At 37.9% G+C, this 25,873-nt stretch overlaps 3 protein-coding genes across 6 annotated transcripts; 1 reads left to right on the top strand and 2 right to left on the bottom strand.

Annotated features, from left to right (window-relative positions):
- Positions 1 to 679: 679 nt before the first annotated feature.
- LOC111345712 (contactin-associated protein-like 2) lies at positions 680 to 9,629 on the bottom strand. 3 transcript variants are annotated; one of them, XM_088754428.1, is made up of 4 exons: positions 9,467 to 9,629; positions 3,313 to 3,532; positions 3,106 to 3,223; positions 680 to 1,585 (listed from the first exon to the last, which is right to left on the bottom strand). In XM_088754428.1, the coding sequence occupies exons 1-4, from the start codon at positions 9,589 to 9,591 to the stop codon at positions 978 to 980; spliced, it is 1,071 nt and encodes a 356-aa protein (XP_088610554.1). In that variant the 5' UTR covers positions 9,592 to 9,629; the 3' UTR covers positions 680 to 977. The 3 variants fall into 3 exon arrangements, with proteins under 3 accessions (XP_088610554.1, XP_088610553.1, XP_022808728.2); XM_088754427.1 differs by lacking the exon at positions 9,467 to 9,629 and having other exon boundaries at positions 3,313 to 4,264; XM_022952993.2 differs by lacking the exons at positions 3,106 to 3,223; positions 9,467 to 9,629 and having other exon boundaries at positions 3,313 to 3,359.
- Positions 9,630 to 12,071: 2,442 nt separating this feature from the next.
- Positions 12,072 to 18,889, bottom strand: LOC111319573 (contactin-associated protein-like 2). 2 transcript variants are annotated; one of them, XM_088752446.1, is made up of 4 exons: positions 18,711 to 18,889; positions 14,745 to 15,001; positions 14,537 to 14,654; positions 12,072 to 14,078 (listed from the first exon to the last, which is right to left on the bottom strand). In XM_088752446.1, exons 1-4 carry the CDS (start codon positions 18,814 to 18,816, stop codon positions 13,465 to 13,467), a joined length of 1,095 nt encoding a protein of 364 aa, XP_088608572.1. In that variant the 5' UTR covers positions 18,817 to 18,889; the 3' UTR covers positions 12,072 to 13,464. The 2 variants fall into 2 exon arrangements, with proteins under 2 accessions (XP_088608572.1, XP_088608573.1); XM_088752447.1 differs by having other exon boundaries at positions 18,726 to 18,887.
- A 1,582-nt stretch (positions 18,890 to 20,471) lies between these two features.
- LOC148736498 (uncharacterized) lies at positions 20,472 to 25,109 on the top strand. Its single transcript, XM_088753074.1, has 2 exons — positions 20,472 to 20,862; positions 23,772 to 25,109. Exons 1-2 carry the CDS (start codon positions 20,472 to 20,474, stop codon positions 24,218 to 24,220), a joined length of 840 nt encoding a protein of 279 aa, XP_088609200.1. The 3' UTR covers positions 24,221 to 25,109.
- The last annotated feature ends 764 nt before the right edge of the window (positions 25,110 to 25,873 follow it).

The raw sequence follows: 25,873 nt of genomic DNA, 5'->3' as shown, positions 1-25,873 counted from the left end.
GCAGAGCAATATTACATAAACCACCTCCCGGTTAGCTCAATTGGTTAAGCGCCGGACTGTTGTTCGGGAGATCGAGGGTTCGAGCACCGGCCGAACCAACACTCAGGGTCTTGAAATAATTGAGAAGAATATGCTACCTTTCTATAACATCTGGGGGTCGGATTTTTTCTATTACACTAAAAAATTGTTTCATCTTTACATGTTCACTTTGGAGGTTGGTTGGCCGCATCTTGATATGCCTTATGTGACAGCGTGATGCTGTTAGTGAGTTTTCACAGGTGCTTACCAATACTTGGCTGTGTAGCCGCGCGACGCGGTTCCAGTCGAGGCCCACAAGTTGATCCTTACTCATCATAGAGTCTCCAGTAGCTCAGTGGTTAGAGCATCCGACTAGATCACGGAGGGTCGTGGGTTCAAGTCCCATCTGTGGCTCGGATTTTTTCTATTACACTAAAAATTGTTTCATCTTTACATGTTCTATAACATCGATCAAGAAATGGTTAGATATTCTAGTCTTCTCGGATAGGGACGAATAAATGGAGGTCCCGTCTCCTGCATCTATTAATTAGTTAATTTGGTTAGGCAGGGGACGTTAAAGAACAAAGTTTAAAATATGAGCGCTAAATAAATACAAGCTATTGTTATTATTATTAAATCGGTCTGTAACTAATGATCAGGCTTTTCTACTGATTTCACTTTCTGTAGTTTATTGTGTTCACAGATCCCTTTCACACCATTGACAACTACCGTTTGAAAACCACAAGAAGGGAAAGTAAGCTTTGGACGACTGAAATCAATATATGCCAAAAACTGTTTCTTTTTTTTTTTACCCCGTACTCAAATGTATTCATCGATTTCCTCTGCGAAAAGCTGCCAACCGCTTTTACAGATATGTGCAGTTATGTGTTTCAGCGATAGATCAGGCTGGTCTAAAAATGGCGGGTATAGTTACAATGCACTTTAATTGCTTATAAGTCTTAAATGAGTCCAAAACACTTGAGCTTTCCAAGAGTGTGGTATCCATTGTTACTGGAATAAGCGGTATCCCCAAACCTCAGTTGCTTCACGGGAAGCTTTGACTTGTTTGTAAGGAAGCCGCTGTCCTCTCGCCATGTGTAGTCATTTATGTCGCAGTTACATCCGTCTTCAGCGTCTGCACATGTATTGTTCAAGCCGCATGCGCATTTGTAGTCAACGGAATCAACTCCTCCCCAGTACTTCATCTTCTCTCCATCACGTGACACCCACCAGCCGTAAGGGTCACCATTGAAGAGGAGCACTGAGTGTTGACATTCGTACTTTATAAACTGCCCACAGTTAGCTGATGAAGCTGTTAGGTTTGCCAATTGAGCCATATCAGCCTCAGTGTACCTGATGTTGCGAGAGTAGGTGCCTTGGTCATGGTACCCATTAACCGGTGTTCTGCTTTCACTGTCATGACTGACAACTGTCACTCCAACACCGTTCTTGTCAGTCATGTCACAGTAGACTTTAAAAGGTTTCACTCCACCATTTCCATCAGGGTCGATAACGTAAGATCCACTTGAGAGACTACACAGTTTGATCTGACTGCAGGTTTTATTTCCTTAAAAGCAAATTCAAACTGATCAAACTTAAACTGATCAAACTTAAACTGATCAAGCTTAAACTGATCAAACTTAAACTGATCAAACTTAAACTGATCAAACTTAAACTGATCAAACTTAAACTGATCAAACTTAAACTGATCAAGCTTAAACTGATCAAACTTAAACTGATCAAACTTAAACTGATCAAACTTAAACTGATCAAACTTAAACTGATCAAACTTAAACTTCTGCCACTCGAATACAGAAGGGAATCTCGTGACTTAATTTTACTTTTTAAAATCCGATCTGGTCTTATTAATGTAAACTTTAATCATCTCGTTTTTCCCATTGCATCTCGTTATATGACTCGTCATTATCATCCTTCAAACTTTCGCCCGATTACTACTCATACACAACAGTACTTCAACCAGTCTTTTATCCCAAGAGCAATTAAACTTTGGAACAATCTCTCTCCCGAACTGAAATAAGCCAAAACTATCAAAACCTTCAAACTCTCTCTTCTACTTCACTATATAGACAAAATGGACAACTACTTTTCGCCCTGGCTTCTTGCCTGACTCTTATCGGGTTTTAGATATCGTTTACGAATATTGTGATTTTATTGTTATAATTTGTTAGGGGAACAAGGATAAGGATAGGGATAATTTATTTAATGTCAAAAAATACACAGAGGGTGGTCTCCCAACCCTCCGAACCAGAGGCTTATGACAAAAGTGCTTGACAATATAAAAGAAAGCTAAAATTGTAATAGCACCGATTAAATTAGAAATAACGTATATCTAAAAAAATTAATTCATTAAAAAAACAAAACCAACAACAACAATAACAACAACAAAAAAAAAACAATCAAAGGCAACCACTGTATTGACAGCCGATAAAATTTAACTTAGTTAAAATTCTCCGGAAGGATGATGCATTAGATGCATTATTTACAACAGATGGTAACTAGTTCCTAATACGTGAGATCATATCCGCGTATGAGCCATGAAGGAAACTCCTGCCTTTGTCGTACATTTTTATACACATTTTTGTGTTATATGTTGGCGAACCTCAATAAACTAAACTAAACTAAGAAAAAGAAAAACACTTGTAAGTACATTATATTTGGTGTGTTCTTAGCATCGGATTAAATTCATGGAGAAAAGAAAAATATAGGAGTAGACTGCATTTCATTTATAAAAGAAAATTAGAACAAAGCCAGTGAATCTGAGAGCAATAGCGCGTACGTCCTTCATATTCCCATTGCATACGCAGATGACGTAGTGTACACACCGAAACGTAGCAAACTTCTGCGTTAAAAATACACACTCGCGACAGCTGCATGTTTATCAAGATATGAAGTACTTGTGAGACTCTTAGAGCTCTCAAGAAGCTAGAGTTGTGAGCGCTTGTTAACACATGAACCGACCGTTGAGTGAAATCGGCAAATCAGTCAAAATCTGGAGTTAACCTTTCTACAATTGTAGTTGTCAACATCTGAAAAGAAAGGAACTAAAAAACACAATACGTTTTATACCTCCTTGTTTGCAGTGAGTTCCGCAGAATCCAGGCTTGCAGTCACAGCGATAGGAGTTCGATACATATTCAGGAACACAAACACTAGCGTTTTTACAAGGTATGCTTTCACAAGGAGACTGAAAAGAGACCAAGAACGATCCGCAAATAATGATTTTTTCTATTGATATAAATACGTTTAAATCACAAATATATAAGGGGAGCTTACCAAAGGACTGAAATGATGGAACGTGGCATTTGCAAAGAACTTTCCTGTTGCTCTGTACTTGTCAGAAGCCAGCAACTCGCACAGATAAAGACCATTGGAATCAGGATTAACAGCCATGTTAAACGAATAACACTTTGGCTCACCAACACAAAGAAAAGTGCAGGACAGCTTATCTTCCACCTTGAAAGATGATAGTTTTTCTTCCCATAAGTAATGAAAGAGATCGCACTTGAATTTACCAAACGAGACACGCCCTGTTGGATATCGATAGAGAGCGCTGTTTTGCACGGCAAACACCAACTTAAGCAACAAAGGAAAAAACAACAAGAAAAGCAGAAAAGGCATGATAGTGGCTAGTGGACTGTCAACATCTGAATGAGTTACTTTTGGATACGGAAAATTTAAACCTTAAATGTGAAATGTGCAAAATATGATAATTGTCTGTTTATGTAAATCTACTAAAGGAGCAGGTGCAACTCGGGAGTTGAGATGTGTAATGTTTCCATCATCTTTGGTTGGAATTCATGAAAAAGCAATTTTTTACTCAATCGTATATTAAGCCGCTTGGTGCGAAAAAAAAGTAAACCCATTCAATGTCATATGCTGTTATTCAGTTCTAACTTCCCCGTTTTGTTTGATTAACTAATGGGTAGTTGACTGTGTTATGTCACCTCTCTTAATTTGTGTGCTCAACCGTTTATTCATAATTAATTATGGCAGCGATCCTGGTTCCAAAGGCCTTTTACTGTGTGAATTGTTGGCCACAGACAAGTACAGAGAAACTAAAATCATAATTTTGTTGTTGTTGTTTTTTTTAGTGTCCTTAGCGAATATTACCTTCCTCTATTCATATGCAGGAGGATCTTATTCAATTAGATCTTTGAGAGAAGGATTTGATAGGACATGTGTACTCTCTTTCCAGTGTCCATGTGTATGTATGTAGGTATGTATGTATCTGTGTACCTGAGTATAAACTGAACCTTCTTCACTGTGACTGTGAGCTTGGATTCTGTGGAACTCACTGCGAACGAAGAGGTGTGGAACTCTCTCTCAACCCCTGGCGTAGAAGTCCTACTATCGTTTTTATTCATGTTATCATTCATACTTCCATACATCAGCTTTTGTTTTATTTATTCCTATTTAGTGGAGATGAGGATCTTTGATTTTCACAGGTTAAAATCAAAGTTTTACTGTTGCTGCCCTCCAATATTTATCCCAAATGAAAAAATAAGAGAAATGTGGGCGTTGTTAGAATGTTTTCTTTTCTAATTCAAAGGAGCTAAAACATTCAGTGAGAAAAATAAATGTAATCTGTCACATAGCTCTTGCACCAAAACTTCTGCTGACTTGATCGAGTTTGTGGTGACAGGGCTAAGGGGCTGAAATGTGTTTTTTCGCCGGTAGAATATTGCTGTTTTTAATCTCTCTGTGATTTTTCAGGAAGTAAAACCTGTAGTGACATCAACTGCGATCCGAAAGCCAAAAATGGTTCACACGTCATCGATCACGATGGGAAGGGTGGATTGCAGCCTTTCACATTTTATTGTGACATGACTGACAAGGAAGGTGTTGGAGTGACAGTTGTCAGTCACGACAGTGAAAGCAGAACACTAGTGTATGATATTTGGGACCCTGGCACTTATTTACGCGATGAAATTGGCTATGATGCCGGTCTCCTTCAGCTGGCGAGTCCAACAGCTTCATCCGCTCAGTGTGAGCAGTTTATAACATACGAGTGCTACGAATCGGTGCTATTCTATCACGGCGGTGCAATGTAGGGCTGGTGAGTGTTACGTGACGGAGAGAAGATGAAGTACTGGGGAGGAGTTGATGCTGTTAACTACAACTGCGCATGCGACTTGACCAACTCATGCGCAGACCCAAATGACGGATGTTACCGTGATATAAATGAAAAAACCCGACGAGAGGACAGCAGTTTACTTACAGACAAGCCCAAGCTTCCCGTGAAGCAACTAGGCATTTATAGATTATGCTAGTAAAAGTGGCATATTATGCTAGTAGCATTGCTTTTTTTTTTGGCCAAATTATGCTAACATTATGCTATTTTTTCCAAATTATGCCACCGTTTTTTAAATTATGCTCTTTGAAAAAATGCAAATAAGTCCAAAATATATATTTTTTAACTAGAAGCCGTTCGTCTACAGGAAAGAAACGCAACAAATCCACAATGAATTTCAAATAAACATGTGGTTCAGGTTAACATGCACACTAGTACCATATTACACTCTCGTGTAGCTTATCTGCGATTGTTATATTGCAGCATTACACTTGCGCAAGAGCAAAGTGTGACTGATACACTGTTCAATTGAACTTTCTTCTATAAAAGCCATATGGTAAAAGTAGGATTCAAAAAGTAGTTTATCCGTAAACGAATAGAACGTAAGCTTTCCTCGACATTTTCAGCCCTTTCCCTCTATTGTTTGGCAATCATTTTCTAATTAGCGTTTAAATTTAGCGCCAGTGTCTCAATGAAAGTCCCGGATATGTCACTAAATTCTGGGCGATGAAGTAGTCAGAAAGTGCATTCTCCTGCTGCTCATGGAAAGATGCTGAAAGCAGGCTAAAAACTCTTTCTGCGGCAGCAGAAGAAGGTTGAACAAGTAAGACTTTCAAATAATGGCATCAAAAAATGATCTGATAATTATCAGAATGCGCAAATTATGCTAGCATTGCTACTTGGCAGAAATTATGCCAGTTTGCTCGAACTATGCCAAAAATTATGTTAGCATAATCTATAAATAACTAGAAGCAACTGAAGTTTGGAGATACTGGTGAAGGTGACATTGGATACCACACACTTGGAAAAATGAAATTTAGACATAAAAGTATAGTGTTTTGCATTGAATTTGGTTCCTCTAGGGGAGTCTGTGAAAATTGAAAAATTTTATTGTGTTTGGGACATATTTTGCCTTTGACGCCATATCATAAAAATGCAATTTGCCATGAGAAAATTCAGAAAAAAGAAAAAAAAAAAATAGAAAAGAGAAGAAAGGACCCAGAAATACACAATCGGCAGTTTTAACTGTATCGGCCTGGTTTATCTGGTCTACATGTAGTCCTTAGAAGAAAGCTGTTAATGTTGTCAAAATAAACCGTAAATCAATCAAACAGAGCTGAATGAGAAGGAAAAGCGTGATCCTGAGCCTCATTTAAATATCATGCTGTTCAGTAGTGGATCACGATTATATAAAACTTTCGTTTCCTATGAGAGTCCTTCAATCCTTTGACAATTGCAGTTTTTAACAAACACAGTGATTTACGATTTTTCCTGTAAGCCTGAGGCACTTGTTGGTAGACATCCCTCTTTAAAGTAGGTAAAGCAAGTGAGCTGGGTCAACAAAACAGTCGAAAGCCTTCCTTGAACTAGACACCTGGTGAGCCCTTACAACCATCTTGAGAATTAACAATAAAAGAACGAAAAAGTGATTTTATTAAAAAAAAAACCCATCTGATGGCAATGAATTAATGCAGATCAGAACTAATTAACTCCTAATAATATAAATCTCTGCAGGGTAGGTTAATACTAGCTTCCCAGATCTACCTTGTAATTCTCCTGTCATCTGCTACACACTTACGTCTAGTAAGACAGGAGATTTTAGCCTTAGTAATGTGATAACACTCCTGGAACGAACACGTTTGTCTTATTCTTACATCTGCTTACTTCGTGGATAAAAATGGTTTATTCGCAGTACTTTAATCAAATTAAAACGGCCTTTTTTTCCCACGCGCAATTGGTCAAATGCATTATGTGGTCGAATATAACTTTTCTCAAACTGCGAAAAAACGCAAAAAAGGGAACTCGGCCAATGTCCAACCATCTTCACCTCAGGCTTGGTTAATAACGCATATTTATTATCCAACTACACTTCGCAGAGTACAAATAACGCCATAGACGAGTACAAATATCACGCGGTATTTGTACTCTAGAGTACCGGTTAAAAAAGTTTTCTCGCATCGCGCAAGCGAAGAATTGGATTGTAGTTACGAAAAGAAAAAAATGGCTGGCAATTTGAATCATACTTCGACGACGAAGATTCAGAATGGCTGGAAAATATAGATCCAAGTTTATCAGATGAATCGAATGAAGAAAAACTGCTAGACGACCAGGAAATTTCTTCATTTATTGAAGAAAATAGAAACAGCAACACGAAAGCACGCCAATTCCGTTCTGCATCGCATACTTCGGTCACGTATTCCCCGTAAATAAATATCCGCGAAATTCGCCCGCACTGAAAAAACAGTTTGCCGTGTTGGATAATAAATAACTCGTTATTTATTATCCAACACGCCAAACTTTTATTTCTATTTTGACTCGCCCTACGGGCTCCTCAAAATACTGCACAACTCGTAAAAATACTCAGCGATACTACACAACAAAACGTCTAATAAGATATATTTATTGCATCGCTCACAGCGCCCGTGGGCAAGATGAAGGGATTTGGTTACCCGAGCGGGCAAGATAGGCCCATCTTACCAGCTCGGGATTGCCCACGTTGATCCCACACATGAAAAAATTGAATAATGTTGATAATGCACATATTTTTCCATTTTTAGCTAAGGTATATCCGACCACGTGATGCGTTTACAGCAATCACACGCGACAGGATATATCTATTGAAGGTATATCTAGTGTTTACAGGTGAGGAACCATGTTTATTTGATTGGGATACCATGGAAAAAACTTTTTTTAACCTGGAATTGAGCAGATGTAAGAATAAGACAAACGTGAGCTGCATTAGTTTTTTTAGCCATCAGCTGTTTTTCAATAAAATCACATTTTTTTCTTTTCTTGTAAATTCTCAAGATGGTTGTGAGGGCTCACCAGCCGTCTAGCTTGAAGAATGCTTTCGACTTGTTTGTTAACGCAATTCACTTGTTTTACCTACTCAAAGAAAAAAGATGTCTAAGGATTGTTCGCAGGAACATTTTAAGTTAGTGTGTTTCTTTAAAACTACGATTGTCAGAGGGTTGAGAGACTCTCAGGAAACGAAGGTTTTATATAATTGTAATCTACTACCAAACAGCATCACATAAATCTGAGGCTCAGAATCAGGCTTTTCCTTTTAATTCAGCTGTATGTAACTGATTGGCAACATTAACAGCTTTCGTCTAAGAGCTACATGTAGACCACATAAACCAGGCCGATGCAGTTAAAACTCCGAATTGTGTTTTTCTGAGTCCTTTTTTTTTTTTTATCGCATTTCTGGAGGCAGACTGAATTTTTATGTTAAGGCGTCAAGGTAAAATGCGTCACAAATACAACAACATTTATCAATGTTCACAGAATACGCTTGAGGAACCAACAGATTAAAAATATCAATATTCTACGGACGAAAAATCACTTTTCAGCCTTTTAGCCCAATCATCATAAGTTCTATTAAGTCAACATAAGGTTTGGTGTAAGAAGCATGTGACAGATTACATAGACTGATCTCACTGAATGTTAGTTCCTTTAAAATAAAAAAAATAACAAAAAAATATCCTCCCAACAAACCCCACCTTTCTCTGTTTTTCTATTTTGAGAAAAATGGAAGGCAGCAACAGTAAAACTTTGATTACAACCAGTGATAATTGAATATCATTATCTCTTTAAAATGATGCATAAACAAAAGCTGAAGGAGCTTTTGCAGGGAAGTACGAATAAAAGAATGAAGAAAAACGATAGTATGAATTCTACGCCATTAGTTGAGAGAGAATTCAATACCTCTTCGTTCGCAAAGAGTTCCACAAAATTCAGGCTCACAGTCACAGTGAAAGGAGTTCCAGTCAGACTCAGGTACACAGATACCACCGTTCGCACAAGGAGTGCTTTCACTTGAGACTGGAAAGAGAGTACAAAATTCTTATCAAATTCTTCTCCTATAGTTATAAATGAATATTTGACCCTTATACATACAAAAAGAGATCTTACCTACTCTATATAATGATAGAAGGTGTTAATCGCTAGAAACATTTTGGTTTCTCTGTACTCGTCTGTGGCCAACAACACACACACAGATAAAGGCCTTTAGAGTCAGGATGCGCTGCCATGTTGAACAAATAACACTTTCTTTCACCAACACAAAAGAAAGTACAGTGTAGCTGATCTTTCATCATGGGCGATGTAGGTTTCTTTGCTCACAAATAAAAGAAGGAATGGCGCTTAAAGTTACCTAAGGAAAGATCATCTTTTGAAGATCGATAGAGAGCGCTGTTCTGCATGGCAAACATCAAGTTAAGTAACGAAGGAAAAAATATCAAGATTGGCAGGAGGAGCATGATGGTGGCTGGTGGACAATCAACATCTGAAGGAGCTAGTAAAAGGTGCAAAAGATTTTAATTTTTCGTAGAAAATTAAAGATAAAATTATCCGTTATGGTAATTGTTTGATTTTAATAATTAAAAGCTGCATGAATGGAGCAGGTGCAAGATATGATTGACTACAAAATTTCCAGAGCTCACGACGTTTCAACTGCCTCTCACGAAACAAGAAATGACACTTCTCATGCGGTATCCAAGTTCTCTTGGAGCAGATTACATTTCTGTGACCTGTACAGGGCGTAAAATGCAAAATATTTAAAGTAATGTGGATGAGCATAATTTACCAAAATGCGTATTTTTTTCTTTTTTGCCTTTGGTTAAATTATTTATTAAAGAGTTTACCTCATGACTCCGTTTTTGGGTGACAACATGATAAAAACAGGAAGAGAAGGCTTTTTCAAAGGAATAATTTGCGGAGACCAAGGCTTCAACTTCAGGAGCAACTTCAGGAGACCAAGGCTTAGGATGTTAAGTTTAGATGATTGAACTTTTCAATGTGTATCGGAAATCGCTTGAACTCAAGTCCACGGGAAGTTTGAGGCTACAAGTGAGAGCACGCTTACATCACGCTAACGCAGTACACAAAACGTTATGGAACAAAGGGGAAACATTTTCCACTGTTACGATTAGATAACACGTTAATTTTTTATTTCTTAGCGTTTTTGATACCACACTCAGCACACTTAAGTGCCGCTCGTCCTTGGAGCGGCCATCTCGAATTTCCGTCGGAAAAAAAGTTTTGAAAAACTGCGATAAAATATTATAAAGCATGACACGACGTTTCGACGTTTCCAGAACGTCATTATCAAGTAAACTAAAATAATAAAATCGAGCATATATATAATGAAGCGGTGAATAAATTACAAAACGTTAAAAGTTAAACAAAGAGTTTAGCCCTAATGGAATCGCTCTGGGTGTTTAAATTGGGCCTTATTGTTCTTATGTACAACATTTCATAAACAAGACAATCAAGTACACCAAGTTTCTTACTGGTGTAGACTGGTTGTACATCAATGCCAATTTTTGAACTGAGATCGCGCATTTGTCTTTTGGCAATGTTTACTGAGATTTGATCTTTGAAAGGAATACTGACTCTCAAAGTTTCAACAGATTTTGAGAGTCAGTATTCCTTTCAAAGATCAAATCTCAGTAAACATTGCCAAAAGACAAATGCGCGATCTCAGTTCAAAAAAAAAATTGGCATTGATGTACAACCAGTCTACACCAGTAAGAAACTTGAACAGGACCTAAAGCTTAAAGAAATCAAGCCACGCATCTTAAATCAGCATAGTGTTGTTTACTGTTTTAAATGTGATTTGTGTGATTCAAATTACGTCGGATATACGACGCGCCATCTGTTTCAACGCATTGCTGATCATCGATACTCTGCCATTGGTCGCCACCTGAGAGATGCCCATGGGAACATTGACTTACTCAATGAGAGCCAGTCTAGAATGCTTAAAAAATGCGACACGAAATGGGATTGTCTTGTTTATGAAATGTTGTACATAAGAACAATAAGGCCCAATTTAAACACCCAGAGCGATTCCATTAGGGCTAAACTCTTTGTTTAACTTTTAACGTTTTGTAGTTTATTCACCGCTTCATTATATATATGCTCGATTTTATTATTTTAGTTTACTTGATAATGACGTTCTGGAAACGTCGAAACGTCGTGTCATGCTTTATAATATTTTATCGCAGTTTTTCATTGTCAAATGTTTTACCAAATCTTTACTTATTCGAAAAAAAGTTTTCTTTATTTTTTGCCCGTTAAAGGGATTGAAAAGAGGTTTCAAAAATAGTTTTGTTGTTTTCCAGTACTCTTTTGTTGCGTCGCCGCAAAGTAAAAATTACCAAACGGTAAACACCACCACGTACACTATTGCACGCAGGATGTTGCTTAGCACGAAAGAAGCGTAAGACTCGTACGAGGCGATAGCCGAGAGAGCTACTCTAGCTTCTTGTGCGGCACGCGGCGAAGTACGTAAATTGGAAGGTCTCGGTCGGCTTGTAGTGGTTTTGATGTCTAAGATGGAATCTTTTGGCAAATCCTTCCCCTTGAACACTGTGGTATCGAGAAAAGTGATATGGTTCTCTGATATTTCGGCCGGGAATTTGATAGTAGGGTGGAAATAGTTAGCTTTTTTAAATAAATCAATCTACCTAATTTCTGTCTCAGTCCCAAAGGGAAAAGACGTCATCATTGTCACCTTTCCATATTCTTAGCTTGGTTTTACTCCCTATGTGGCCTTCGCTACGCAATATATCCGTAATGACCAGAATGATAAATTTTATTCTTTAAGGTTGATCCTCTCTACACTGTACGTGGTTCGTGATCTGATTGAACGAGAATCGCTAGCCCTGAGGCGCCAGTTCCCATCACTTTTGTTTTCTTTGTAAGTTATACAATCGTAACGTATGATATTTATTCAGTGTTTTATGACGACCCGAGATTTGTTATTGTTATGAAATCTAAGTTAGTTATCTTCATGTTAATTATGAACATTTGCAACTGGTCAAGTCGAATTTAGAGCTACTAGATAATCTTTATACGGATTTCTTGCTTTTGTACTCCAGCTTCTGTAAACTATTTTCAACCTGGCCAAAGAGTCCATAAATTCATAGCCTGTCACAGTTGCAGTTGCATTAATGGACTTTGTCCCTGGTATTGGAACTCGTTGTAAAATACAGATTATTTTCAAGGAATTTACTGCACACGAAAGGGGCAAAGTCCAAATTCACTCAACTCGACTTTGAATTTGCGAACAGCGGTCTATGAGCATTATTGCGTTAAGCTCTCAGAACCAAGTCACATTTTGCTTTTTTGAGTTATTTTTAGAAAGTTAAATTTAAATCACGAATCCAAAGTCCCTTTTTAACTTTATTTAGTTTAATGTTTGTAGGGATGCATTGTAAACTTGCACGTATGTAGGCAAGTGTTTAGTTTGATCGATAATAATACAGACTTTCATGATCATCATCATCATCATCATCATCATCATCTTCATAAGTGGTGGGCAATTTGTGGAAATAAAATGGATGAGGTCTAGCAAGCCTTCTTTTCTTACCCTTTAACTCCTAGAAGTGATTAACCTAGAACTTCTCTCTATAATATCCATACATGATCCAGCAAACAGGTAATGAGAATACTCAAATATACCAGGTTGAAGTTATTACCTTGATTGAACACCAAATTCTCGTAACCAATTTAAAAAACGGTTAAAAAACAAGTTTATTGTTATTCCTTATCTTCCTCCAACATAGTTGATTTTACCGGTTTCACCGTAATCTCTGTAGAAATTGCAAGATGAAACATTCCAAAGGACATTTTCCTCGGAATAACCCTCAAACTCAAGGTGTGTGCAACTTTTGCGCACCTGTGGTGCTGATTCACCCGCTGAACAGGAATAACTGGGCGGTGTGGATGAGCCCATAATGCATTGGCTACGCATACTATTTGATTGAATCTTTCAAGAAATTAATATTAAACGGGCACTCTTTTTCCACTTTACGTAGCTGCTTGGTCTCGTCTCTGTATGGAAGATTTACTCAACAGTCCAGAGGCCAACTTGATCATGGCTCAATGAAAAATTATATCAAATTTTCAAAAAAAGGGAAAAAGACTTCGCTCAAATTGAATCAGATAGAAGGGAGGGAGAGAATCAACCAATATGTCATCTCTAAAATCGTTAATGCATAGTCTGTCAAATCTATTCACCATTCAACGTTGGTGCAAAAAGTCAGTGCCACGTTAAGAGTAAAAAATATTGTATGATGCACTTTAAGGATACATCTGGTGAGTCTATAAAAAGCAGCCCGCTAGAAATGCTAAGTCTTAATGAGTCCAAAGCACTTGAGCTTTCCAAGTGTGTGATGTCCGGTTTCCTGCGAACCTCCAGTATCTCCAAATCTCAATTGCTTCACGGGAAGCTTAGACTTATCTGTGAGGAAGCCGCTGTCATTTCGCCAGGTGTTGTCATTTCTGTCGCAGTTGCATCCGTCGTTAGTGCCTGCACATGTATTGTTCAAGCCACATGCGCATTTGTAGTCAACGGAATCAACTCCTCCCCAGTACGTCATATTCTCTCCATCACGTGACACCCACCAGCCTTGGGGGTTACCATTTGCGAGGAGCAGTGAGTAACGGCACTCGTACTTTATAAACTGCTCACAGTGAGCTGATGAAGCTGTCAGGTTTGCCAGCTGAGCCATATCAGCCTCTGTGTACCTGATGTTGCGAGAATAGGCGTCTCTGTCTTCATACCCTTTCACCAGTGTTCTGCTTTCACTGTCATGACTGACAACTGTCACTCCAACACCGTTCTTGTCAGTCATGTCACAGTAGACTTTAAAAGGTTTTACTCCACCATTTCCATCAGGGTCGATGACGTAAGAGCCACTTGGGAGATTACACAGTTTGATCTGACTGCAGGTTTTATCTCCTTAAAAGCAAAGAAAAAGAAAAACATTTGTAAATATATTGTATTTAGTGTGTCCTTGGCATCAGCTTAAATTCATGGAGAAAAGAAAATTAAAGGAGTAGATTACATTTCATTTATAAGGGAAAGTGAGAACAAAGCCAGTGAATCTGTGCACAATAGTGCGAACGTCCTTCATATTCCCATTGCACACGCTGATGACGTAGTGTACACATTGAAACGTAGCAAACTTCTGCATTAAAAATACTCATCCGCAACAGCTGCATGTTTATCACGATATGAGGTACTTGTGAGATTCTTAGAGCTCTCAAGAAGCTAGAGTTGCGAGCGCTTGTTAACTGAGGAACCAATCGTTGAGTGAAATTGGCAAATCACTCAAAATTTGGTGCTAACCTTTCTACAAATGTAGTTGTCAACATCTGAAAAAAAAGAAGAACTAAAAAACACAATGCGTTTTATACCTCCTTGTTTGCAATGAGTTCCGCAGAATCCAGGCTTGCAGTCACAGCGATAGGAGTTCGAGACATATTCAGGAACGCAAACACTAGCGTTTTTACAAGGTACGCTTTCACAAGGAGACTGAAAAGAGATCAAGAACGATCCGCAAATAGTGATTTTTTATATTGATGATAAATACGTTTAAATCACAAATATATAGGGGGAGCTTACCGGAGGACTGAAATGATGGAACGTGGCATTTGCAAAGAACTTTTCTGTAGCTCTGTACTTGTCAGAGGCCAGCAACTCGCACAGATAAAGACCATTGGGATCAAGATTAGCAGCCATGTTAAACGAATAACACTTTGGCTCACCAACACAAAGAAAAGTGCAGGACAGCTTATCTTCCACCTTGAAAGATGATAGTTTTTCCCATAAGTAATGAAAGAGATCGCACTTGAATTTACCAAACGCGTACGAAGCACGCCCTGTTGAATATCGATAGAGAGCGTTGTTTTGCATGGAAAATATCAACTTCAGCAACAAAGGAAAAAACAACAAGAGTGGCAGAAGCAGCATTACAGTGGCTAGTGGACTGTCAACATCTGAGTTACTTTTGGATACAGAAAATTTAAACCTCAAATATGAAATGTGAAAAATATGATATCTGTCTGTTTATATAAATTTACTAAGGGAGCCGGTATAACTCGGGAGTTGACATATGTCATGTTTCCAGAATTAAAAAAAAAAACATCATCTTTGCTTGGAAATCAAGAAAAAGCAATTTTTTACTTAATAGTATCCTAAGCCGCTTGGTGCGAAACAAAGTAAACCTATTCAATGTGATACGCTGTTATTCAGTTCTAATTTCCACGTTTTTTTTGATTAACTAATGGATAACAACTTAACATTCCCCTTTTTAAAACTACAGCAGGTCAGAGGACCTTTTATTACAGAAGTGTAACCATCTGGAATAAACTTGACTCAAGATTGAAACTATGTAAAAAACCAGCTTCTTTTACGAGAGCTTTGAAAAGGTATCTGCTGAATGACTTAAATAATCATTCTACTTTTAATGTTATAAGTATTTTTTCTTGTATTTAACGTGTTATTAGTTAGTTTTGTATGTAAAGTATTGAGTATGTAAATTATGTAATTGTTCACTGAAAAGCCCCTGACGGGGATGTGTTCAATAAAATGTTGTATGTATGTATAGATAGTTTACTGTGTAATGCCACGTCCCCTAATTTGTGTGCTCACCCGTTTATTGATAATTAATTATGGCAGTGATCCTGATTTCAAAAGCCTTTTACTGTGTGAATTGTTGGCCACAGACAAGTGCAAAGAAACTAAAATCACTGATTTTTGTTTTTTTCCTTTTTTCAGTGTCCTTAGCGAATGAAACCTTTCATATACAGGAGGATTTTATTCTCAATTAGATCTAGGAGAGAAGGATTTGATAGGACATGTTTACTCTCTTTCCAGTGTCTATGTGGAAGCGCTCCTTGCGTGAACGGTGGTACCTGTGTACCTGCGTATGAACTGAACTCTTTTCACTGTGACTGTGAGCTTGATTCTTTGGAACTCTTTGCGAATGAAGAGGTGTGAAAATCTTTCTCAACCCCTGGCGTAGAAGTCATACTATCGTTTTTATTCATGTTATCATTCAAACTTCCAAACATTAGCTTTTGTTTTATTCATTGTTTTTAAATAGAGGTGATAATCTTTGATTATCACTGGTTAAAATCAAAGTTTTCCTGTTGCTGCCCTCCAATATTTTTGCTAAAATAAAAAAACAGAGTAAGGTTGGCGTTGTTGGGCTGTTTTCTTTTTTATTTCGAAGGAGTTAAATCATTCAGTGAGATCAGTCTATGTAATCCGCCACATAGCTCTTGCACCAAAGCTTCTGTTGACTTGATCGAATTTATGGTGACTGGGCTAGGAGGCTGAAATGTGTTTTTTCACCCGTAGAATATTGCGATTTTTAATCTCTGTGTGATTTTTTAGGAAGCAAAACCTATAAAGACATCAAAGACTACGATCCGAAAGTCAAAAATGGTCCAGACGTCATTGATCACGATGGGGAGGGTGGAGTGCAGCCTTTCACAGTTTAGTGACATGACTGACAAGGACGATGTCGGAGTGACAGTTGTCAGTAATGACAGTGAAAGCAGAACACTAGTGTATGATATTTATATATTGAGAATTAACAATAAAGGGAAGAAAAAAGGATTGTATTAAAAAAAAAATCTGATGGCAATGAATTAACCCAGATCAGAACAAATTAACTCCTAATAATATAACTCTCTGCATGGGCAGGTTAATATTAGTTTCCCAGATCTATCTTGTAATTCTTCTGTCAGCTGCTACACACTTACGTCTCGTAAGATAGGAAATCTTAGACTTTGTAATGTGATAATACTCCTGAAACGAACACATTTATCTTACTCTTACATCTGCTTACTTCTTGGATAAACAATGGTTTATTCACAGTATTTTAATCAAATTAAAACGGCCTTTTTTTTCATCCACGCGTGATTGGTCAAACGCATTATGTGGTCGAATATAACTTTTCTCAAACTGGAAATATCCGAAGACATAGCCCAAGTTGATTTTCCAATTTTTGAACCTTACATTACGTCAACTTCGATGATTAAAACTGAGATTTTCGGTTAAAATTGAAAGAACGATTAAAAAATGTTTATGAACAACGAACTGTTTTCTATTTGGGATGTTTACTTTTCAATGTTATCTGGGACGATTTCATGAAAACACAAACATTTCCCTTCTTCTGCAACAGTGGCTAAACGTTCTTTCGTTTTGAATTTAATTTTAAGCGAATTCCTTTATCAAAGTTGATCTCAAGATGGTTGTGAGGGCTCACCAGCCGTCTAGCTTGAAGAAGGGTTTCGACTTGTTTGTTAACGCAATTCACTTGCTTTACCTACTTAAAAAAAGGATGTCTATGGATGGCTCGCAGGAACCTTTTAAGTTAGTGTGTTTCTTTAAAACTACGATTGTCAGAGGGTTGAGAGACTCTCAGAACGAAGGCTTTATACAATTGTGATATACTACCAAACAGCATCACATAAATCTGAGGCTCAGAATCAGGCTTTTCCTTTTAATTCAGCTCTAGGTGATTGATTAGCAACATTAATAGCTTTCGTCTAAGAGCTACATGTAGACCTAATAAACCAGGCCGATACAGTTAAAACTCCGGATTGTGTATTTCTGATTCCTTTTTTTTTTATCACATTTCTGCTAGGTAGACTGAGTTTTTATGATATGGCGTCAAGGTAAAATGCGTCACAAATACAATAATATTTTTCAATGCTCACAGAATACGCTTGAGGAACCAACAGATGAAAACTATCTACGGACGAAAAATCACTTTTCAGCTTCTTAGCCCAATCACCATAAGTTCTATCAAGTCAACAGAAGCTTTGGTGCAAGAAGCATGTGACAGATTACATAGACTGATCTCACTGAATGTTAGTTTCTTTAAAATAAAAACAAATACCAAAAAAAAAACATCCCGACAAAGCCCACCTTTCTTTGTTTTTCTATTTTGAGAAAAATGGAAGGCAGCAACAGTAAAACTTTCATTATAACCAGTAATAATTAAATATCATTATCTCTATAAAATGATACATAAACAAAAGCTGAAGGAGCTTTTGCATAGAAGTACGAATAAAAGCATAAACAAAAGCGATAGTATGAATTCTACGCCATGGGTTGAGGGAGAATTCAATACCTCTTCGTTCGCAAAGAGTTCCACAAAATTCAGGCTCACAGTCACAGTGAAAGGAGTTTCAGTCATACTCAGGTACACAGATACCACCGTTTGCACAAGGAACGCTTTCACACGGAGACTGGAAAGAGAGTACAAAATTCTTATCAAATTCTTCTCCTATAGTTATAAATGAATATATGACCCTTATACATATGAAAAGAGATCTTACCCACGCTATATAATGATGAAAAGATGTTAATCGCTAGGAACATTTTGGTTTCTCTATACTCGTCTGTGGCCAACAACACACACACAGCTAAAGGCCCTTAGAGTCAGGATGCGCTTGAACAAATAACACTTTCTTTCACCAACACAAAAGAAAGTACAGTGTAGCCGACCTTTCACCATGGGCTATGTAGGTTTCTTGGCTCACAAATAAAAGAAGGGATGGCGCTTAAAGTTACCTAAAGGAAGATCACCTGTTGGAGATCGATAGAGAGCGCTGTTCTGCATGGCAAACACCAAGTCAAGTAACGAGGGAAAAAATATCAAGATTGGCAGGAGGAGCATGATGGTGACTCAGGTGGACCGTCAACATCTGAATGAGATAGTTAAAGGTGCAAAAGATTTTAATTTTCCATAGAAAATTGAAAAGAAATTTTCCTTTATGCTAATTGTTTGATTTTAATAATTAAAAGCTGCACGAATGGAGCAGGTGCAAGATATGATTGACTACAAAATGTCCAGAGCTAACGACGTTTCAACTGCCTCTCACGAAAACAAGAAATGACACTTCTCATGCAGTATCCAAGTTCTCTTGGAGCAGAATACATTTCTGTGACCTGCACAGGGCGTAAAATGGAAAATATTTAAAGTAATGTGGATGAGCATAATTTACCAAAACGAGTATTTTATCTCTTTTTTTGCCTTTGGATAAATTATTTATTAAACAGTTTACCTCATGACTCCGTCTTTGGGTGACAAAATGATAAAAAACAGGAAGAGAAGGTTTTTTCAAAGGAATAACTTGCGTTAACATTCAGGAGACCAAGGCTTAGGATGTTAAGTTTATATGATTGAACTTTTAAATATGTATCGGAAATCGCTTGAACTCAAGTCCACGGGAAGTTTGAGGCTACAAGTTAGAGCACGCTTACATCACGCTAACGCAGCACACAAAACGTTATGGAACAAAGGGGAAACATTTTCCATTGTTTCGATTAGATAACACGTTAACTTTTTTTATTTCTTATCGTTTTCGATACCACATTTAGCACACTTAAGTGCCGCTCGTCCTTGGAGCGGCTATCTCGACTTTCCGTCGGAAAAAAAGTTTTCTTTACTTTTTTCCCGTTAAACGGATTGGAAAGAGGTTTCAAAAATAGTTTTGTTGTTTTCCAGTACTCTTTTGTTGCGTCGCCACAAGCTAAAAATTACCAAACGGTAAACACCACCACGTACACTATTGCACGCAGGAGGTTGCTTAGCACGCAAGAAGCGTAAGAGTCGCACGAGGCGATAGCCGAGAGGGCTACTCTAGCTTCTTTTGCGGCACGAGGCGACGTGCGTAAATTGGAAGGTCTCGGTCGGCTTGTAGTGGTTTTGATGTCTTAGATGGAATTTTTTTGCAAATCCTTCCCCTTGAACACTGTGGTATCGAGAAAAGTGATATGGTTCTCTGATATTTCGGCCGTGAATTTGATGGTAGGGTGGAAATAGTTTTTTTGAATAAATCGATGGTAGGGTGGAAATAGCTTTTTTGAATAAATCGATCTACCTAATTTCTGTCTCAGTCCCAAAGGGAAAAGACGTCATCATTGTCACGTTTCCATACTCTTAGCTTGGTTTTACTCCCTATGTGGCCTTCGCTACGCAATATATCCGTAATGACTAGAATGATACAATTTATTCTTTAAGGTCGGCACACACGAGGGGACTAGTCCCTGCGACTAGTCCCAGCGACCAGTTTCGTGGGACTAGTCCCTTCGTGTGCACTACACATTTCTGTGGTCGCAGGGACCAAAATTTGGTCCCTGCGACTGGTCGCACGAATTCAAACTGGTTTGAATTCGTGCGACCAGTCGCAGGGACTTGTCGCATGAAACAAATGTTTGTCCCTTCGTGTGAACTGTTTGTGCGACCAGTCCCTGCGACTAAACGGTAAATAAGCCATTCACGGGTCAGTATGATAAGCTCCCATAACTCCATACGCACTCTGTTTCAAAATGGCGGCGCAAAATGTTGATGTCAAAGAGCATGTCGACGAGGAAGAAGAAGGAGTAGCGTGGAGTGTTTCAAGTACAAGAATTCTTATAGAATTTTATAAGAAGAACAGAGTTCTTTGGGATAAAAACTGCCAAGTAACTAAAAACAAAACGAACAAAGTGCTACCGCCTCTTCTAGCAAAGTTACAGAAGGCAAGTCCTCCTCGAAGCCTAAATGACATAAAGAGACGTTGGCATGGTCTTAGAAGCATGGCTCTAAGGTACATGAAGAAATCAACTTCGCAACAAGAGAATATCAAATGGGTGTACTGGTCTGATTTATCGTTCCTAAGAGAAACTGGGACTGCAGGGAGAATGGAAAGTGAAATGGAATGGAGCGACCAAGAAATAGGTAATCTTTCAAATACCGCTGATTGGTTAGTGTATTTCCCAAATTTCAAATCAATCGTTGGATCTGTCAGTGACTTTCTTCTCTTAATCCACTTATCAACTTTTAGTACTAAAAACTTCCCTGGCTACCACCAACTTAACTAACCACCTCAATTATACATGTGTGTACAGTTGCTATAATCCATTCTTATATATACACCGTAATTTCCGTCTACCTTATCTAGTAGGTGACTACTTTCCTTTGCCTTTTTGGGTGGTAGCTCAAATGTAACTCTGTAACTCAAATGTAACTCTGCGCGATGGCAGTATATAAACAACTTGACTGAGGAGCTAAAATCGAACACTAGCCCGAAGCCTTTTTGGAATTACGTAAAATCCAAGAGAAAAGGATCAAGCGATCTAGTATCCTTGAAAGTAAACGATAAGTTTCTAAATGACGATATTAGTATTGCAAATAGCATGAACCATTATTTTTCGTCTGTATTTACTGTTGAGGACCAAGCTAACATTCCAGTTTTTGATTACGTTACTAACCAGAAATTATGCAGCATTTATTGTTCCCCTGAAGAGATCAAAAAAATGCTGAAAAATTTAAATATCTATAAATCCCCAGGGCCAGACGGCATATCGCCACGGATTCTGAAAGAATGTAGTCAGGTGTTATCATCTCCGTTAGCGTTACTTTTCAATACATCTTTTTCGTTGGGTCAGCTACCAACAATGTGGAAAAATGCCAATATTACACCGGTGTTCAAAAAAGGGAATAGGAATCTTAGAGAGAACTATCGTCAGATTTCACTAACGTGTATTCTATGCAAAATCGCGGAGAAGGTGGTGAGGAATCGAGTCGTTGATTTTTGGTCTGATCAAAATCTTTTCAACCCAGATCAATTCGCGTACCTCAGCGGTAAATCCACTCTACTGCAGTTGTTAGCTTGTTATGATGACTGGGCTAAAGCTAGAAATTGTTCTAAACCTACCGACGTTATCTTTCTAGACATGTCCAAAGCTTTTGATAGTGTACCACACGAGCGTTTATTGCTTAAGCTGAATAGGTACGGCATAGATGGGCCTTTACTGCAGTGGTTTAAACATTTTATGACAAACAGAATGCAACGCGTTGTTATTAGAGGAAAGTGTTCGGATTGGACGTCAGTGAAGTCCGGGGTGCCCCAAGGAACAATTCTTGGCCCTATTTTGTTTATCATCTACATAAATGACATCTCAACAGATTTGACATCTACTGTTAAGATTTATGCAGATGATGCTAAAATCTACCGAACAATCAGTTCGCCATATGTTGATATCCCTGCCCTGCAGAGTGACCTAGATCAATTGAGTATATGGGCAAATAAATGGCAAATGCACTTCAATCCGGATAAATGCGAGGTCATGCGTATTACACATAGAAAGGATAAAATTAAACCAATTTACTCGCTGGGGGGGCAATTTAGGTCGGTAGAGAACACTAAGGACCTAGGAGTAACCATCTCTTCTGACCTGTCCTGGGGCTTGCATGTATCTGCAATGGTAAACAAGGCAAATATGGTACTAAGTATCATGAAGTGGTCCATCAGAACTAACAGCCAGTACGTGTTTTCGCAGCTCTATAAATCACTGGTCAGTCCCATACTGGAGTATGCGGCTCTTGTTTGGAGTCCATATTTGATTAAGGATATTACGGCTCTAGAAACGGTTCAACGAAGAGCTTCGCGACTAGCTTTAAGGCAGAAACGAGGCGAAATGAATTACGAACACCGTTGTAGCTTATTAAAATGGCAAAAACTAGAAAAGCGGAGAGAATTTCTATCTCTGGTTCAATGTTATAAGATAGTTTTTGGTATTGATCACCTCTCTTTCCCAGATTTCTTTGTGTTTGCCAATAAGCGTACAAGAGCTAACCACGGCTCTAAACTTTACCTGAAAAGAGCCGTTTGTAATTGTTACAAATATTGTTTCTTCATTCGCATTGTGGAGAAATGGAATAGCTTGCCAGGATACATTGTCCACGCCGAATCATTGTCTGTTTTTAAAGACGAAGGCGCGCTATAAAAGGAGCCTTAGGCCCCACTGGACCATTTGTCAATCAACCGTCGTGGGATGTAGAACTCTTAGAGTCAAGTCAGCTTGAGCTACAGCTACTCCAAAGTAGTGAACAGCGGGCGCATTCCTCAAAATTGTTTTATGTCCTCATCACAATACTAGAGTTTTTTAGATTTGTATTTCCTTTCTCCAATGGAAACTGTCTTTATTTGTGGCGGTAAATTTGAGATCGAAGTAGGTGGTTCGCTCGTTACCTCATGCCACTATGCTGGTGGAAGTAAACAATAGATATCTCATTAGCTCCTTTTGTTCGTCTACCAGAATTTAAATTTGACCCGCACACGTCAACGGTGAGTGACAAATGAGCCTAGGTCTTCCCAGGGAAGACTTCCTTATATAGCGCGCCTTCGTGTTTAAGAGTAGACTTAAAACTTATTTGAATATTTATTGAATTTTTATTGAATCTGTAGCCTTTAAATTTTATCTTTTGTATGTTTTTAGTAAGGGAAATTGTTTTTATACAGGGCTAACCTCACGATTTTCCCTTTTCAGGATGTATTTTTTACATTTGTGTTCTAGCTTCCTGAATAAATGTTATGTTATGTTGTTATGTTAGGTAGCTATGTTGAGGGTTATATGTAGCAGAATGGTTCTATGCATGTTGTATATACCTTTGAACAGAAGCCCCTCCTTCTTCATCTAATGCTGAAATTTGGTTTACATAATTTAAACAAAATATAAGCTTAATGTAGAATTGTGTATAAACTTTGTTAAGTTGTTTCCAATTCTAAATTATTTAATTATGTCAAATAATTTTTAGCATGTTATTGATTCATTGTGTATTCAAATCTATATTTCTCTTCTTAGAAACTCTCATTGCATTCTATCAAGGCAATGAATCCCTTTGGAACCATAACAATCCCCAGTATCACCAGAATAATAACAAGGATTTGCTGTATGACATGCTTATGAAAGACCTTGAGGACAAGTATGATACTGATGATATCAAGAAAAAGTGGAAAGAGCTTGTCAAAAAATTTAAATTAGAGCATTCTAAGGCATCTGTAAAGCCATCTGGAAGTGGCACAACTGACACCTACACTCCAGCCTGGAAATTTTATGGTCAATTAAAGTTCGTCACTGCTGTCTGTGATGATACAGATGAGACTGTTGATTGTATTGAAGAATCTTCAAAACCGAAAGATTTTAGAAAAGCTTCAAAACAACAGCAAAGAGATGACTGCGAAAATAGAAAACTAGAGTTGTTTTCAGAAGCAGTGATGGCTATGAAACAGCCTGAAAAGCATAAACAATAAAATATTTCAGTTGAAAATAGTGAAGTTGCAGCATTTGCAAATTATGTACGTTTAAGCTTGTCACAATTAAGTCAAAGAAAGTTTAGCAGGGCAAAGAAGTGCATATGTGATATATTATTTCAGATAGAAGAAAGTGATGATATGGAGGTTGCCAGTGGTGCCCCTACTCGATTTGCTACACTCGGTAGGTACAGCCCTGCCCCATCTATGGCTTCCTACAGTTCAAGTGAAGCCAGTAATTTTCAACCTAACATCCCTGTTGCTCATGAAAACATGCAAATGCATTCTTACAGCCATGCAGCCATGGAATATTATTAATTTACAGATCTATATTCCTTTGTTCATTCAAAGCCATCCCTGTTCTCCATGAAAACATGCAATAAAAATTATTGAATTCATAGCATGGCATGGCATGGCACTAGGATGCAAAGATGTGGCTTTCTTTTGGTATAAATGTTCAATTTTCATTGTGTTTTAAGAAATATGGTTTGCTGTTGTGCAGGCTATACTTTTGTCCGATTGTATTTAACACCATAATTAGAAACTTGTGGAGAATCAATAATTGTTAGAATCATCAGGCATATGAGGTTATTGAATACTTTTGCTTACAGTATGTTTGTGAAGAATTTTGACATATGGTAACCATGATGCTGATTTCAAATGGTTCAGTTTTGTTTTTCATAGAGTTTAAGTGTGCTTAATAAAACCAAAATATAAGTTAGCCAAATATCTATGCACTGGTGCTGGAGATCAGTTTGTATGTTTATTGGCAGTTGCAAGCCAGTGGCCTGAAAACTTAACAAGCTTTTTATTGTTCATGCAATATTTACTTAGAACATTGTAATGGGTTTTTGAACTTTTCAAGGACTTTCTCACCTTTGTTCTTGTTAATTTTACAATGTTGGAAACACCTGGTTATACTGGAAGAGGTGTTTTCACTTTTAACACAACCACAAGTGTTACTTTGTTGTAACTGTACATGTTATAACTAAAAATAAACAAATTGAGTTCTTCATGTTTTTTTCTTGTCAGTCAGCATTCATTTCATGTGTCTGAAGAAAGTCTTCTCCTACACTTCAGTAAGGAGAATTTGGTGGTATATCAATTCAGTATTCTTGAGTTGATGATTGTCTTAATTCTCATCACCTGCTAGTTAAACAATGTCTTGATAATCTAAGGAGAAGTTACATATTCATCACTTCTCTGGGAGTGATCATGAAAGGATTAATCATGCATTTTGTATGTCCAATGGGTTTACAATCGGCACATATGTCTTTGCCATGGCAAATCGCCTTCATTGTTAAACCACTGGGTGAATTCTTCCCGCATATTTTTAGCTTCACTAGAGCAATTTCTTGATACTGAAGGTTGTAAATCTAGGAAAGAATCTGCTGGTATGTCATCTCTCCATGACCCAGGAATAATTTCTGCTGTTTCAGGATCCTCCCTGTCAACAAGTGCGGGTGGGCAATGAATGTTTCGACTACTGGTATCAGCTCTTAGCCAGTTATGAAGGGTAAATGCAGCCAGGGTAATTCTCTTTACTTTAAATGGAGCTAACAAAAATGGCACTCTAAAGCAACGCCACCTGTTTCCAAGAATTCCCAAAATATTTTCCGAAATTCTCCTACCCCTCGAAATGCGATAGTTGGC

Source organism: Stylophora pistillata, chromosome 3, assembly GCF_964205215.1.
Source record: "Stylophora pistillata chromosome 3, jaStyPist1.2, whole genome shotgun sequence".
Classification (NCBI taxonomy): Eukaryota; Metazoa; Cnidaria; class Anthozoa; order Scleractinia; family Pocilloporidae; genus Stylophora; species Stylophora pistillata.
Note: the sequence above shows the minus strand (reverse complement) of the source record. Positions and strands in the feature narration are given on the sequence as shown.